The sequence below is a fragment of the Bactrocera oleae genome, chromosome 3, assembly GCF_042242935.1.
Source record: "Bactrocera oleae isolate idBacOlea1 chromosome 3, idBacOlea1, whole genome shotgun sequence".
Lineage (NCBI taxonomy): Eukaryota > Metazoa > Arthropoda > Insecta > Diptera > Tephritidae > Bactrocera > Bactrocera oleae.
Window position 1 is genome coordinate 16,326,823 of NC_091537.1, and position 13,550 is coordinate 16,340,372.

General features: G+C 36.3%; 1 protein-coding gene across 1 annotated transcript; it reads right to left on the reverse strand.

Annotated features, from left to right (window-relative positions):
* Nucleotides 1-882: 882 nt before the first annotated feature.
* Nucleotides 883-13,390, reverse strand: tho2 (THO complex subunit 2-like protein). The gene is made up of 20 exons (XM_036366873.2): nt 12,859-13,390; nt 12,617-12,782; nt 12,255-12,502; nt 12,068-12,201; nt 11,750-11,997; nt 11,546-11,689; nt 10,935-11,485; nt 9,808-9,994; nt 9,478-9,749; nt 9,295-9,412; nt 8,881-9,225; nt 8,528-8,812; nt 7,827-8,032; nt 7,657-7,759; nt 6,150-6,927; nt 5,395-6,081; nt 4,680-4,732; nt 1,554-1,731; nt 1,429-1,478; nt 883-1,345 (listed from the first exon to the last, which is right to left on the reverse strand). The coding sequence occupies exons 1-20, from the start codon at nt 13,212-13,214 to the stop codon at nt 1,220-1,222; spliced, it is 5,235 nt and encodes a 1,744-aa protein (XP_036222766.2). The 5' UTR covers nt 13,215-13,390; the 3' UTR covers nt 883-1,219.
* Between the last annotated feature and the right edge of the window lie 160 nt (nt 13,391-13,550).

Sequence of the window (13,550 nt, forward strand, 5' to 3'; positions counted from 1 at the left end):
GCCTTATCCTGCTTTTCTATTCACATAAGTTCTGCTCTTAACTCGAAACATCACACAATGGAAGAAGTAGAGCACAAAAGTTTTGACTATCTATCGAATATCCAGGTCTAATATCTAGTTTTGTATATAGTATGTAGGGTCAAATCGGCTCAGTGTATTTTGAAAAGTTGTTGTTGTATCCTATGCCTGAGTATTTTCAGCTTATTTTGGTTGGTTATCAAATATTTTATCCCAGTCTATATTACTTCGTGCAATTAAGAAATGAGCTCGTTATGAGTTTGGTAGGTAAAGTAACATTGGAGTCAATCATTCATTCACTGAAGTTTCGAATATAACGAAGATTAATTATAGAGCCGGAGATAGCTTCTCATATATGTGTTCATGTGTCATCCAATGTCTCCGAGCATTTCGTCTCTTTATAAAATAGTAGTCGATAGCTATTGCTTTGGATATATATGTCGTGTTTCTTCTCAAATTGGTGTACTCGAAATATTGATTTCTGTCGATTTTCGACACATCTTCCAGCAAGAAAAATTCTTCAAGTAAGTTTACCCTAAAATATTTATCTATCCTGTGGACTCCCAAATGTCGACTAGTAGTCTCGCAAGATATAATATTTATGAGATACACTCTTCAACTTTGCAGTTCAATCTGCAAATTCGTTACACAATTACAAATGCAAACACAGTGGTTTAATTTATATATCTAAATTATTTTCTTGCGAAATTTATTACTTTATTGTTAAGCGTAAACGCTCAGCTCTTATTTTCTATAAATATTTATTTTTTATTTTTTACTTTAAATTTTTTTTTTGTTTTTGTACAATCACTTTTTGTTTTTATCAATTTATATAAAAACAAAAAAACTTACAACAGTGGACTATTTATTAACTGAATAGGTGGCTTTTATTATTTGCTGTTGAAATTGCTGCGAGCTTGAATGTCAAACTACATGAATACATACAAAGTTTACTTAAAACTTAAAAGAGATTGTAGTATAATATTATTTTATAATTAAATGAAATGTTCGCTGTGGTTGAGTTGGAGTTGCTTTTGTTGCTGTGTTATTTTTTCGTTTTTTTTTTCTTTTTGGCGCTCTTATAAAATTAAAATGGATATTTAGAGTACTAATTGAATTGGTTGCTGTATCTAATGCGGTAGTTGTTGTCAATTTTAAATCTAAAAACAAATATTTGTAAAACTCGTGTTCCGTCTGCACACTAATAGCCAATGCGCGAGCGTGTAGACTTCGAAGTGTATAAGCGCTCCTCACGTGTGCTGCGATCGCGTTCGAATTTCTCGTGCGAACGTTCACGTGTTTCGCTGCGCAAGTGTGGTGACTTTTCCTATAATTACAAAATTTTGTATTAAATTATATAATTAATTCATTTTTGAATTGAAATCGTAGAAATAAAAGTAGCGTGTTTACCCTTGTATGATATTTATCACGCTCGCGCAAATCATCATCGCCGTTTTGCACTAGAAAAAATTCAACAAAGTAACGGTATTTGAGTTTGACGTTTAAAAAATATTTTTGATTAATATAGTATTTACCTTCTCTTCGCCGCTTATGCTCTGCATTGGAATTCTCCTCGAGTCGCTCACGTTTACGTCCCAATTTGCGTTCCTTGCGTGCATCTTTCTCCTCCTCGGTTAGCTTTTCCTTACGTTCTTTATTCTTTATGGCGCGTTCTTTCTTTGTACTCTCAATCAAATCTTCTGTAATCTGCTTCTGTAATTAGACAAAATTAAATTATATCATATTTCCATAAAATTCCGCATACACGACTTGATTTTTGTGTTGTGTAGTGTTTTACTGTTCTTTAATATTTTTTTATTGTTAGTAATATATTGTATATCTATTTTTGGTTATAAATTTTTTTTTTTTGTGAAAACTTTATATACTAAACTTTTACATTTTTGTATTTTTTTGTAATTTTTGTTTTATCTCTCTCTCCCTCTCTCTCACACAAATTGCTATTAGTTTTCTTTTAATACAACTTCCACCCACCCGCTACCCACTTACCGACCATTCGATCACCGCAGCTCGCTTATAACCAACGACTAACAACAAAACTGCGCAAGAAGAATTACGTATGCAGGCAGCGGAGAGAAAGACACTTCGAAATGTTTAGAATATATTTGATGATACTTGGGTTATGCTCAACAGTGACCGAGTGATTTGCATCGAACTTTCACGGTATCTCAGTTCCATAAAACGCACGACGGATTTATTATTTGATAAGAGGTTGTTTTTGTTTTGTTGTTTAGACGACCCATATTCTTTGAAGATGTTTTTTGTTTGCTAAGGTGTACTTATTTTTTAATGAATTTTAATTCGGCTGCTGTGGCGTAGTTGATAGTTGTCTCAACGAACATACTATTGGCGTACAAACATTAAAGCAGACATGTTGGAGGCACAAAAGTAGAAAATCGTCTTCTAGTCTTCAAAAAATTGTCCCATCTTGAAATTTCGGTCCACTTTATAGATGGCACAGACTTAACAGAACATTCCATGCACTGAGAAAGCAGAAAAATAACGTTGCGGGAGTTCTCAAGTTTTAACCGTTAGGCTGTGGTGATGTACTAGAGGTGGTACACTTTATTACTTGTTGGTACGTAGTGAGATTCTTCAAATTTATGTGAAGTTCCATAATGAATGTAGTTCTTGTTGTATGGAAATCAGCAATCTATCCCGAAATTGGCGTTCCCAATCGCTGGTCACTCTGGTAAACATTGTTTATAGTGACGTCTATCGAGGAGGCATATCTATCTCGCATGTGAGTCAAGTTGCCAGAGTCTTCTCTCCAGTTGGCCGGGATAAACCGTGAACTGCCAGTTGTGGTAGAAATATGTTGAGCTTCAGTTGTTGATCTTCTATATCTATTTTCTAATTTAGACTTCAAAACAAGCGCGAAGTGCAGGCGCGTTGTGAAAATAAAATCTTGCTTTTGTGATCCAAGAAGAGATATGTTGATATTCGTTGTTTCGCTCATCTGATGTAAAGAATGTCTCCGAGCATGCTCGCTTATAAAATAGTAATCGATAGTTGTTGCTTTGGATATGTACAGGGTTTCTTCTCAATTCAAGGCCGTAAAGCGAAAATCGGGGCCCGAGAAGGAGTTACGGGCCCACTAATCCATTATTTTGTAAAATTACATTATAAATTATTGCAGAGCACCGAACCTCCTTGAGAGCTGCGGACCCGGGAGGAATTTTCCACCATCGTTCATCCTCTCTCGTTCACTGTCTCCATTAGATAGATTTGAAACGTTGTTTAGCGTTGATTATCTACTCATCTTGCGGGTTTTAAAACGATGCTGTTCTGGATAACTGTTGTTTGTTGCTCCCTCGTTGTCTAGCTGTCTTCAAGTGCTGATTTATGATTAATTCTTGCAGTTTTTATCATCAGGGTCTAGTTGCTTATCAAGGTATGTCTTTTTCAAAGTAGAAATTAGTGTTGTGGATGTTCCTTTCAGCATATCCAGTATGCGAAATAGTCACGGAGGCTGAAATTATGCTTCATAATTGCCGCATCGGTTGTCATTCAAGCTCTAAAATGTGTCGTATTTGATGTATTTTCTTCTCTGCTAGCTTGTAAGCTGCTCTGATGATCTTCCGCTGACATAAAATGGTTCCAGGTGAGCTCCAAGTATATAGAAATTTCAGATAATGAAATGTGGTACTGCTGTGGTGCCACGCATATCATTTGCTTAACGTTTAAAAATTGTGTTCCGTTTAGTTGCTCTTCCTTCAAATAGCCCACTGTTGTTTTAGGTAGAGTTGCTCATTGTTTTTATCTGACACACACATACATATATTTACATAATATTTAACAATTACCTAAACTTAACAGCTAAAGCTTATGCTTAAGTGCTTAAGTACAAATTTGACCAGTTTTTACATTTTTTGCTCAAATACAGGTATTTTTAATCACATTCGAGTGCATTTCTTGTATATAAAAAACAAAAATATTTAATTCTAACATTCATTTTTTTAAATTTTTCTTCAAAAATTGCATTCATTTCAAAATTTTTAATATTTCAATTTATATGAGTTTATAGTTTTTTACATATTAAATTCGTGCTACTTATTTAAAAAAAAACGTCAACATACTTCTGTGCAGCAATTTAAATGCAATTAATTAACTTTTCGTTTTCATACAAATAAGTACAGTCATTTTGGTAAACTTTGCTTTGACGCAGCGTGTTTGACACGCTGGTGTGTATATGTACGCGGTGGTGTTTCTTACTAAAAATAGAATGGTGTATCACTTTAAGTTGTTGTTGCAATGTTATAAAAGATGTCAAAAGAGTTTCGTCGATTTAATCGTACATCTTTTGCTGACGCTGTTGAATTCATTGACAGTTTTTTTGTTGTATTTTTTTTTTATTGTTTTAAGTTTCGTTGAAATGCTTGTTTACTTTTTTTTCGCCTTTTTCACTTCTTTCCCTACTGGCAGCAGTTCAAAAATATTGCTGTTGTTGTTGTTGTTGTTATAGTTGATAAAAATGTTAGCATTAAACAGTGGTTGTTTAAGTTGCGATTGGTTGTTTTGTTTTGGCTTAAATTTTTATTTATAACTGTAGTGTCAAATGGCTGGGCATTGTCACATCTGCTGCACTCCACAAAAAGGCCGCCTCTCTGTCTTAGCAACTACGTTTGCATCAAAATACTAACCTTTGAGTTGGACGAAGAGGTCGTCGTGGCTTCCACTTTGCGGCGTTTGGTATCTGTAAAGTGATTTCAAACGTTAGAAATTGTATTTGAGATTTTATGTGTGTTTTATGGTTATTAGTGAGCAATTAAGAGCGCTTATCACAGTGGATCATTAATCGTTAACATTTTATTTTGTAAACTGAGTAGGGTATATTAAATTTGCCACGAAGTTTGTAACACCCGAAAGGAAACGTCGCAGACCCTATAATATATATAAATGACTCGACTTAGCCATCTACGTCTGTAGAGACACGAACTAGCACCTCAGTTTTTGAGATATCGATTTGAAATTTCGCTTGCATGGAAAACTATTTTGTTCAACGAGATATTTTCACGAAATTTTCGCATGAATTATTTTGCAAGGCAACGGTAAGATAGCTGCACAAATTTTTCAGATCGGGCCACCATAGCATATAACTGCCATAAAAATTGATTGATCGAAACCAAAAAAGTCCTTGCATAGAAAAATTATTTGAGCTATCTTCGCGAAATTTAACATAGATTATTGCCCAAGTCAAAGCTAAAAGCTCACAAGATATTTTGCAGAACAGACCACTATATCATATAGCTGTCATATAAACTGATCGTTCAAAATCAAATTCTTGTGTGAAAAGATTGTTTTTTGTGGAGCCGCTATGATAGGATCGGCACATTTTCTTCATTTTCTTTTACTTACCTTTATCATATTCAATAATATCCTGACTGCGTCGATGCATCGAAGAACCATTGCTTTCATTGGAAACTGAACTCAAGTCCCTGGCACGCTCTCGCTCACGTTCTCTATCCCGTTCACGTTCATATTCGTGATGCTCATGCTTACCCTCCAGCACTTCAATATGCTCCAAGGCCGGCGACTCTAGCCGATAACGCTCTTCGCCGCGTCGCTTGTCGCGTTTGGAACGTGTGGAAATCATAGTACTACCAGCGGTTGAACTGCTACCAATGGTGGCACCACCACCAACACCGCCACCAGCTAAATCGATTTCATCGTTATGACTGCGATGTTCACGCTCACGCTCGCGTTCACGCAAATCTCGCAACTCACGCTCCCTTTCTCTTTGTTCACGCTCTTTTTCACGTTCCCTTTCGCGCTGTTCGCGTTCCTTTTCGCGTTCTCTTTGTATTTCACGTTCTCTTTCTCGTTGTTCGCGTTCACGCTCTCGCGTGCGTTCTTCCTTCTTCACATCCTTCAAGGTGCGACTGCTGCTGCGGCGTTCGCCGTGCTCATTGCGTTCATTTAACAAAATCGTTGTGGAACGCGTATCCAGCTCATTAACTGTGTTATTTGAAGCAGGGCTTGTTATTGGTTCACGTTCCATTTTAATGATCTGCTTCACTACCTTTTCCTTCTCGCGTTTTTCAGCTTAAAAAAAAATTGTTATAGTTAAATTATATATTTATATATTTTGGCAACAGCGCATAGAAACTCACCACTCTTCACATCACCGTTGCTCACTTGTCTTGCCACGACGGACGTAGCTTCGTGCTGCGCAGCGCTTGTCTGTTGCACCGTTAGTTGCGCAGCTTTAGCCGCTGCATCGACCAAGTTAATGACATTTGCATTAACGCTGCCGCCATTGCTTGCTGCCAACACCGTCACACTAGCTAGTGTGGCCCCACTCGCCGTTGGTGCAATAGCGGCGGCGTTCGCTGCAGCCGTGGCCGCTGCCGTTGCCGATTCAACGCGCATCTGCCGCTCAGTCACTTGATGGAAATCGCTCTCTTTAATCATCTGCGCGGCTTTCGTTTTCAGCTGTCCAATGTAGCTGGAGGCAATGACAAACAAATCGGGACGTTTATTCTTCTCCTCCTCACGCACTTTCTCCACTTTCCTTTCGATAATTTGCGCCAATTTCGCGAGCACAGGATAATGTGGTAGTATACGCATGAGTATGATGAGCGCATTGCGTATTTGCATATAGTCTTTAGAGTCCAAACAGAATACAATGGCTTTGGTGATTTTATAATGCCACTTATGACAGACATGACGATAATTTTCATAGCCGACATGATCGTTCGCTTCGGAGAATTGATTGCTTACACGAAATTTCGTAACAAAACCGGGGTAGTTGGCGCATTCTTTATTGAAGACCGCCTGATCGGCATGCCAACGCATTACCGTCTCCAACATGGCGCAAAGAAAACGACCATAACGTGTGGCCTCGTTTTCGGTGCACGATGTGACCGAGTAGGTGATGTCGCAGAATATCTAAAATCAAATTTATTTATTACAAGAAAAGACATTTACTTCGACTGCACCGAAGCTGTAATACCCTTCACAAATAAAAAGTTTTGCATACAAGAACTTAATCTTGATCTTTCAGTTTGTATGGCCGCTATCTGCTAAAGTGGTTTAATCTAAACCAATTGTTCGGCGATTGTAGCGTTGCTTTGAACAATAATCCATGCAAAATTTCTTGAAAATAAGTTGTCAAATATAAAAGTATTCCATACAAGAGCTTGAATTAGATCGTTCAGTTTGTATGGCAGCTATATACTATAGTGGTCCGACCGGAACAATATATTGAAAGATTGTAGCGCTGCCCTAGACAGTAATTCATGCCAATTTTCGTGAAGATATCTCGTCAAACAAACAAATTTTTTCTATACATGAACTTCATTTTGATCGTTCAGTTTGTACGGCAGCTATATGCTATAGTGGTCCGATATCGGTGGTTCTGATAAATGAACATATTCTCAGGGAGAACAGGACGTGTGCGAAATTTCAGATCGATATCTCAAATAGGGACTAGTTCCAGTATATACACAGACAGACGGAAATGGCTAAATCGACTCAGATTTTCAAAGTAATCATTTATATATATATTTTTAAAGAGTCTTCGTCGTTTCCTTCTGGATCTTACAAACTTCGTGGCAAACTTAATATACCTTAAACAGCGTATGAAAAGTTATTGCGACTAATTAGACGCATACTAACCCGATCATAACAAAGTAGTGTGGAGAAATTGGCAGCCTTCAGGTTGTGTATGGTGTGCACGAATTTCGCACAGTAGAGCGCATCGAGGGCAGTGAAGGTGCATCTGGTAATATAAAAAATTTATATTTTTACTATCTAATATAAAATTTATTTATTATAAAGAATGCTACCTTGGAAACAGGCACAGCTGTAGAAATTGTGTAATAGTCTCATTTTTTGCCGATTTTGCCGAACGCGAAAGGAACCAATTGTCCTTTTGTTGTTGTAAGCGTTGTAGAATTTTATCGACATGTTCCTGCTGTTTCTTACGTTCATCTTGTAGCTTATCCATTAAAGCAATGTAGCGCTCCTGCTCTTTCTTGTTCTTAGAGGCATTCTGTGGTGAATAAATAAATATTTATTTTTTCAGTTAAACATTTTTTAAATTTTGTTTATTATTATTTTTTATTTTTTTTTTTTATTTTTTTTTTATAATTTTTTTTTTATAATTTTTTTTTTATTATTATTTTTTTTATTATAATTTTTTTTATTATTATTTTTTTTATTATTATTATATTTATTATTATTTTTTATTATTATTATTTTTATATAATATATTAATTTATATTTTTTTGTATTATTTATTAATTTAATTTATATTTTTTTATTATTTATTTTTTATTACTTTTTTTTTATCAGTATTATTATTTTTTTGTTTTTTTTATCAGTGCTATTTATTATTTTTTAATTATTTTTTTAATTATTTTTTTAATTATTTTTTTAATTATTTTTTTTTTATTATTTTTTATTTTTATTACTGTTTTTTATATTATTTTTTTTGTTTTTAAAATTTTTTTTTTTAATTTTTTTAATTTTTTTTTTTTGTAATTACCGAATCTTTGGATTCTGCTGCCTGCTGTGACAATTGTTTCAATTTAGAAATTTCCTTCTGATAACTCTCGGCGGGTACTTGCAAATCGTACATACTAAGCGACCAGAAAGTCACCAAAAACTGTGGACTAATATCCTCCCAAACTTTGGGACCATGTAGCGGACGCACAGACTCAACAATAGGGTTCATAATTAAATTGGTGGCTTCTAGATATTTTTGCAATTTTTGATTGGTAGTCAACTTTTTTGCATTGGGGTCCGCCTTGCGCAACTGATCGTACTTTTGCTGTTTTTTAAGTAAACAATAATTTATTAATTGAAAATTAAAATAAAAAAAATTATATATGAGTTTACATTGATTTGATGTGTGAACATTGGACGTGCCAAGAAGAACGCCACATCGGCATTGATGTGATACTCCTGCAACATGGCGATGATAGATGGCAAACGTTCGACATATTCATCCACCGAGTATGTAGAGCCAAGAAATGTGCCAAATTGCACCAAGGTATCTTGACATTGATCGTACAATTTGCCAACAAGCTTAAGATGACTTTGCGCAGTCTCACGATAGATGACACAGTGTTTTTGTTGAGCCATGAGCAAGCATATGGCAACAGCCAAATCATTATTGGCGAGTGCATCCTTCAAACGTTGTGAAGACTTCTTCGTGTTGCGCACCTGACTGAAGTAGCCGGCCTGTAAGTTGTAGAAGATATGTTTTAAATACAAAAATGTTGTACATTCGATTAACAACGGTATACTCACCTCACCACGCAGCAATTCACCACCGCACATGGCATTTAAATGTTCATTTGTCATTTCTTCGGCGGATTCTACGCCAGCCATTTTTTGCACAATTTCCTTTAGAATTAACAGATCCAAGCTTTGGAAAATGAGAAAAAGCAAATCATTTAATAGTCGTTTAACAAAAAATTTACAACAACAAACCTCTTTTGCGACTTTAGTTGATTGGCAACATATTGTAGCAAGCCACTAAGCTCGATGTTATACTTTTTGAATATCGCACCACAGAAAGAGGCTAAACTTTGTAGCCACAGTGAAATCGAGGTACCGTCATGCTTAAAGCGATCCCTATCCGCCTTTGCTAGCGCTTCAATGAGACAATAGCCCAAACAGTCGAACGATAACGATGTGAGATATTTCAATGAATCGACTACAGGCCCAATTAGATTATCGTATATTTGAATTTGTAGTAGGATCTGTGAAAAATATGTATAATTTTAAAATTTGTATACCATATAAATTTATGTAACATACATAATCGAAGAGAAAGCCAGGTGCGCAATGGCTCAACTTGCCGATAAGACGCCCCACCGGCTTTACATTCTCCTTACTGACGCGCTTCATTAAAGCCTTGATATTTTTGTGTGCCAAACCACGTCGTCGTATTAGCACAGGATGCACCAGGTATGTGTCGTTCTTCCAACGCGCATACAAACTATAACTGTTGTGCCGAAAATTGCAGGCAAAGATTAACAGAAATTAAAAACAAGAAAACGTTGTTAACTTCGGTTGCACCGAAGATAGTATACCTATCACAAATAATAAATCTTCCATATAAGAACTTGATTTTGTTCGGTCAGTTTATATGTCAGCTATATGCTATAGTGGTCTGATCTAAAAGAAAGGGGAGCGCACCGTAGCATTGGACTATAATTCATGTCAAATTTCGTGAAGATATGTTGTCAAATAAAAAAGTTTTCCATACAAAGACTTTATGTTCTGTTCTGTTTATATGGCAGCTATATGCTATAGTTGTACGATCTGAACAATTTGTTCGGAGATTGTAACATTGCCTTGGACAATAATGCATGTTCGTTTCCACGACAGTCGGGTATACGGAACCGAATTTTATCCGGCTGGACTGTCAACTCGGCAGAATTCTGCCGCTACAACGACAACAACAACAATACTTCATATCATATTTCGTGAAAATACCTCGCCAAATAATTTTTTTGTCATACAAAGACTCAAATAAGGTTCGTTTCGCTTTATGTGGCAGCTATATATTATAGAGGTCCAATCTAAAATATTTCTTTGGAGATTGTACCGTTGCCTTGGCCAATAATTGTTGACCAATTTCATAATGATATGCTGTCAAATAAAAAAGTTTTCTATACAAGGACTGCATTTTGATTGTTCAGTTTGTATGGTAGCTAGATGTTATAGTGGTCGGATATCGGCGATTCCGACAGAAGAACAGCTTTTTGGGGAGAAAAAGACATGTGCATATTTTCAGAGCGATATCTCAAAAACAGAGGGACTAGTTCTCGTATATACAGACGGACATGAAATCGACTCAGCTCATCACGCTTATAATCGTGGCGTACTTAATGTACACTGTTCAGGGTATAACAATAGGCATAACTGAAGTTTCTGCTTACCGAAAATGGTACGGAAAGAATTTTAATACAGTCCAAATCTCTTCAGCCATAGGGCAATTGCAGTCTAGGTAGGAAAGTGCCGGTAATATTGCTGCGTCCATAACAGTCATCACCTCGAAGTACAATGTTTCTGATTCGGTGTTTGGTGTGGGCGCATTCAGACTATCCACACCCATATCGGTCATTATTGTGCGCAATATACGTATAAGTTTATACATGAGCACTGTGTCAAAATGTAAAGCAGGACCGAGAGCTATCACCATCGGTATGGTATAGTTGCGAAGTTCAGAAAATTCACGAGCTTGCAATTTCTGCAGCAATTTCTTATCATCAGTCAATTTGGAACGACGTGAATTCGCTTTAAAACATTTTTCCGTATACACATAATCGATAGAAATGTGAATTAGTTCGGCGAGCGCACGTGCAATGGACTCATGCACAGCAACGGATTGCTCCGGTAGTTTTTTGATAATTTTATAAGCATTTTCCCAGTCACCAACTTTGAGCAGACCCTCACACAAACCGAATTTCTGGTTGGCATAGTACTTTTCCTAAGATTTTGATGAATTTAAAAATTAGTTATGATAATTTAAATTTTTAAAATTAGTTACTTCATCGTAAGGTTTCTCCATTTCTGGCTCCACATGTTCTTTATCTTTATTTGTTACTATTATATTTAGTTTGCGCACAAATTCTTTCGCCTCCGCTAGATCGTTTTCCCATTCGCTTGTAATATTTTTATCAACTGGCGCAAGCTTTAGAAAATATTAGCGTTTAGTGTCGCTTTCTTGTAATAAATTGGCAATCATACTCACCCATTGATATATATCATGTAGCTCGATTACGCCATATTTCAGAAGCAGTGAACAAACATGGAAAAGCGAACGTGGCGTTCTTGTGTCGGCAAAGTAGCGAAATTTATAACCGAGTACTTCACATATAATTGAACCATTTGGCATGTACGCGCGTAATAACGGTATGAAAAGATGCCGCCGCTCGGGACGTGTTTCAAATGATTCAATAATTATATCAAGTACGCGATTGGGGTCCAAATTGAAACAGCCTTTAATATGAAAAAAAAAATTTACAAATACATACAATTCCATATTTGACACACCAATTATAATGCATACCTATAAGCGATTTTATGATATCCATTATGCTTGTGGCAGTCACACCCTCCTCGAAATCTTGATTTAGTTCGGTGATTAGCTTGGCATAGCCTTCGCTCTCCTCCCGAAAAAGATTAAAGCGACGCTGTTTGTAGCTGAAATTATAGTCAGTATGCTAAACGTACATTTGGTAAAATATCAAACTTACTAAAGCTTTGTTTTTATCTTAATAAATTTGGTGTAGAACACCTTGTTCTTTACAATGCCTACATCTTGCAGCGTATCGATTTCCAAACGCTCTTTTATTAGCTTATCCGAGATTACCTTGTCGAGATCTTTAATAATCTGACTAAACATGAGCCGCTCTTCTTGTATGCCATCAGTCATTAGAGAAGTCTCTGCATCCAATATATTTACAATGTCCAGTATAACCGATGGAAAATCAGTATGCAACGTCTGCGTTGAAATACAAAATTTGGCATATTTACTTTTCATTTAATGTAAAATTTGCACACAATGGCATTCGGTATGTATGTATATGTAGGCATACAATAACTCGCGTTTACTTACCACAACATCGGCTAAAGTATTTAGCACTGTATCTTTTTTCAACGTGCAACGTAGTCCATGCCATAGCAGATCGTAGATTGCCCTGGAGATTCCGAATTTAAATTCGTCATTTTTGCCAAAAATCGGATTATCATTTTCCTTCACTTGTTGTTTTAAGAACTTCAAACTAAAATAAAAATATTTCGTTTAAGCAATATTGTAATGAACGCATTTCACTCCGTTTATTATTTCCGGTCACATACAATTCACTCTTTCCAGTCTTTTCAAAGTTCTTAAATACATCCCCACTCAGCTTAACGTCCATGCTGTTGTGTTTCTGACGTCCCGCACCTGCTTTTGCTGTTACAACGGCGGTTGTGATGGCTGCTGTAGCACCACTGCTGCTGTTGCTTGTTGTCAAATTATTGCTACCACCACTTCCACTGAAACTGCTATTGTGGCTTGTTGTTTTACAATCCGCATGCGGCGTTATTCCGGTTGACACTGTTGATGCACCACCACAGCTACTATTGCTGGCAACACCACCTTTCGTCGTCGTCGTTGTCGCCGTCGCTGCCCCAGCCGTCTGCGCCTTCGTTGAAGTCCGCAGTCGCCGCATGCAGTAATTACTACAGAAAATGCAAAAATTTTATTTAAATAGCAGCGTTAATACACGCTACTCGATTTTCTACACTTTTCACGTAAATTAAGCACAAAATGAGCGCGTTCTTTGCGAATTTAACGCTATAAATTCGAGCAAATACCACAAATTAAAGCGTTTTATCTGTCAAAAAGAAATGTCTATATTCCTTGACATTTGTCAAATAGTACAAGAAGAAGCAGAGAACGTTTTTAAGAGAACGTATATCATACGTTCTCTGTCTATGCTGCTTTTTACAAATGTCACCTATAGATGGCGTTCAGATGTTTCATTGATGATTTTTTAAGTAATTTA

Excerpts from the sequence above, each read along its gene's own strand:
- tho2 (XM_036366873.2), bottom strand. The coding sequence starts at position 13,214 with ATGCGGCGACTGCGGACTTCAACGAAGGCGCAGACGGCTGGGGCAGCG. Across the intron at positions 9,413-9,477 it reads CAACTAAAGTCGCAAAAGAG|CTTGGATCTGTTAATTCTAA; the intron begins GTTTGTTGTTGT and ends CATTTTCCAAAG. Across the intron at positions 1,732-4,679 it reads CCTCTTCGTCCAACTCAAAG|AAGCAGATTACAGAAGATTT; the intron begins GTTAGTATTTTG and ends GTCTAATTACAG.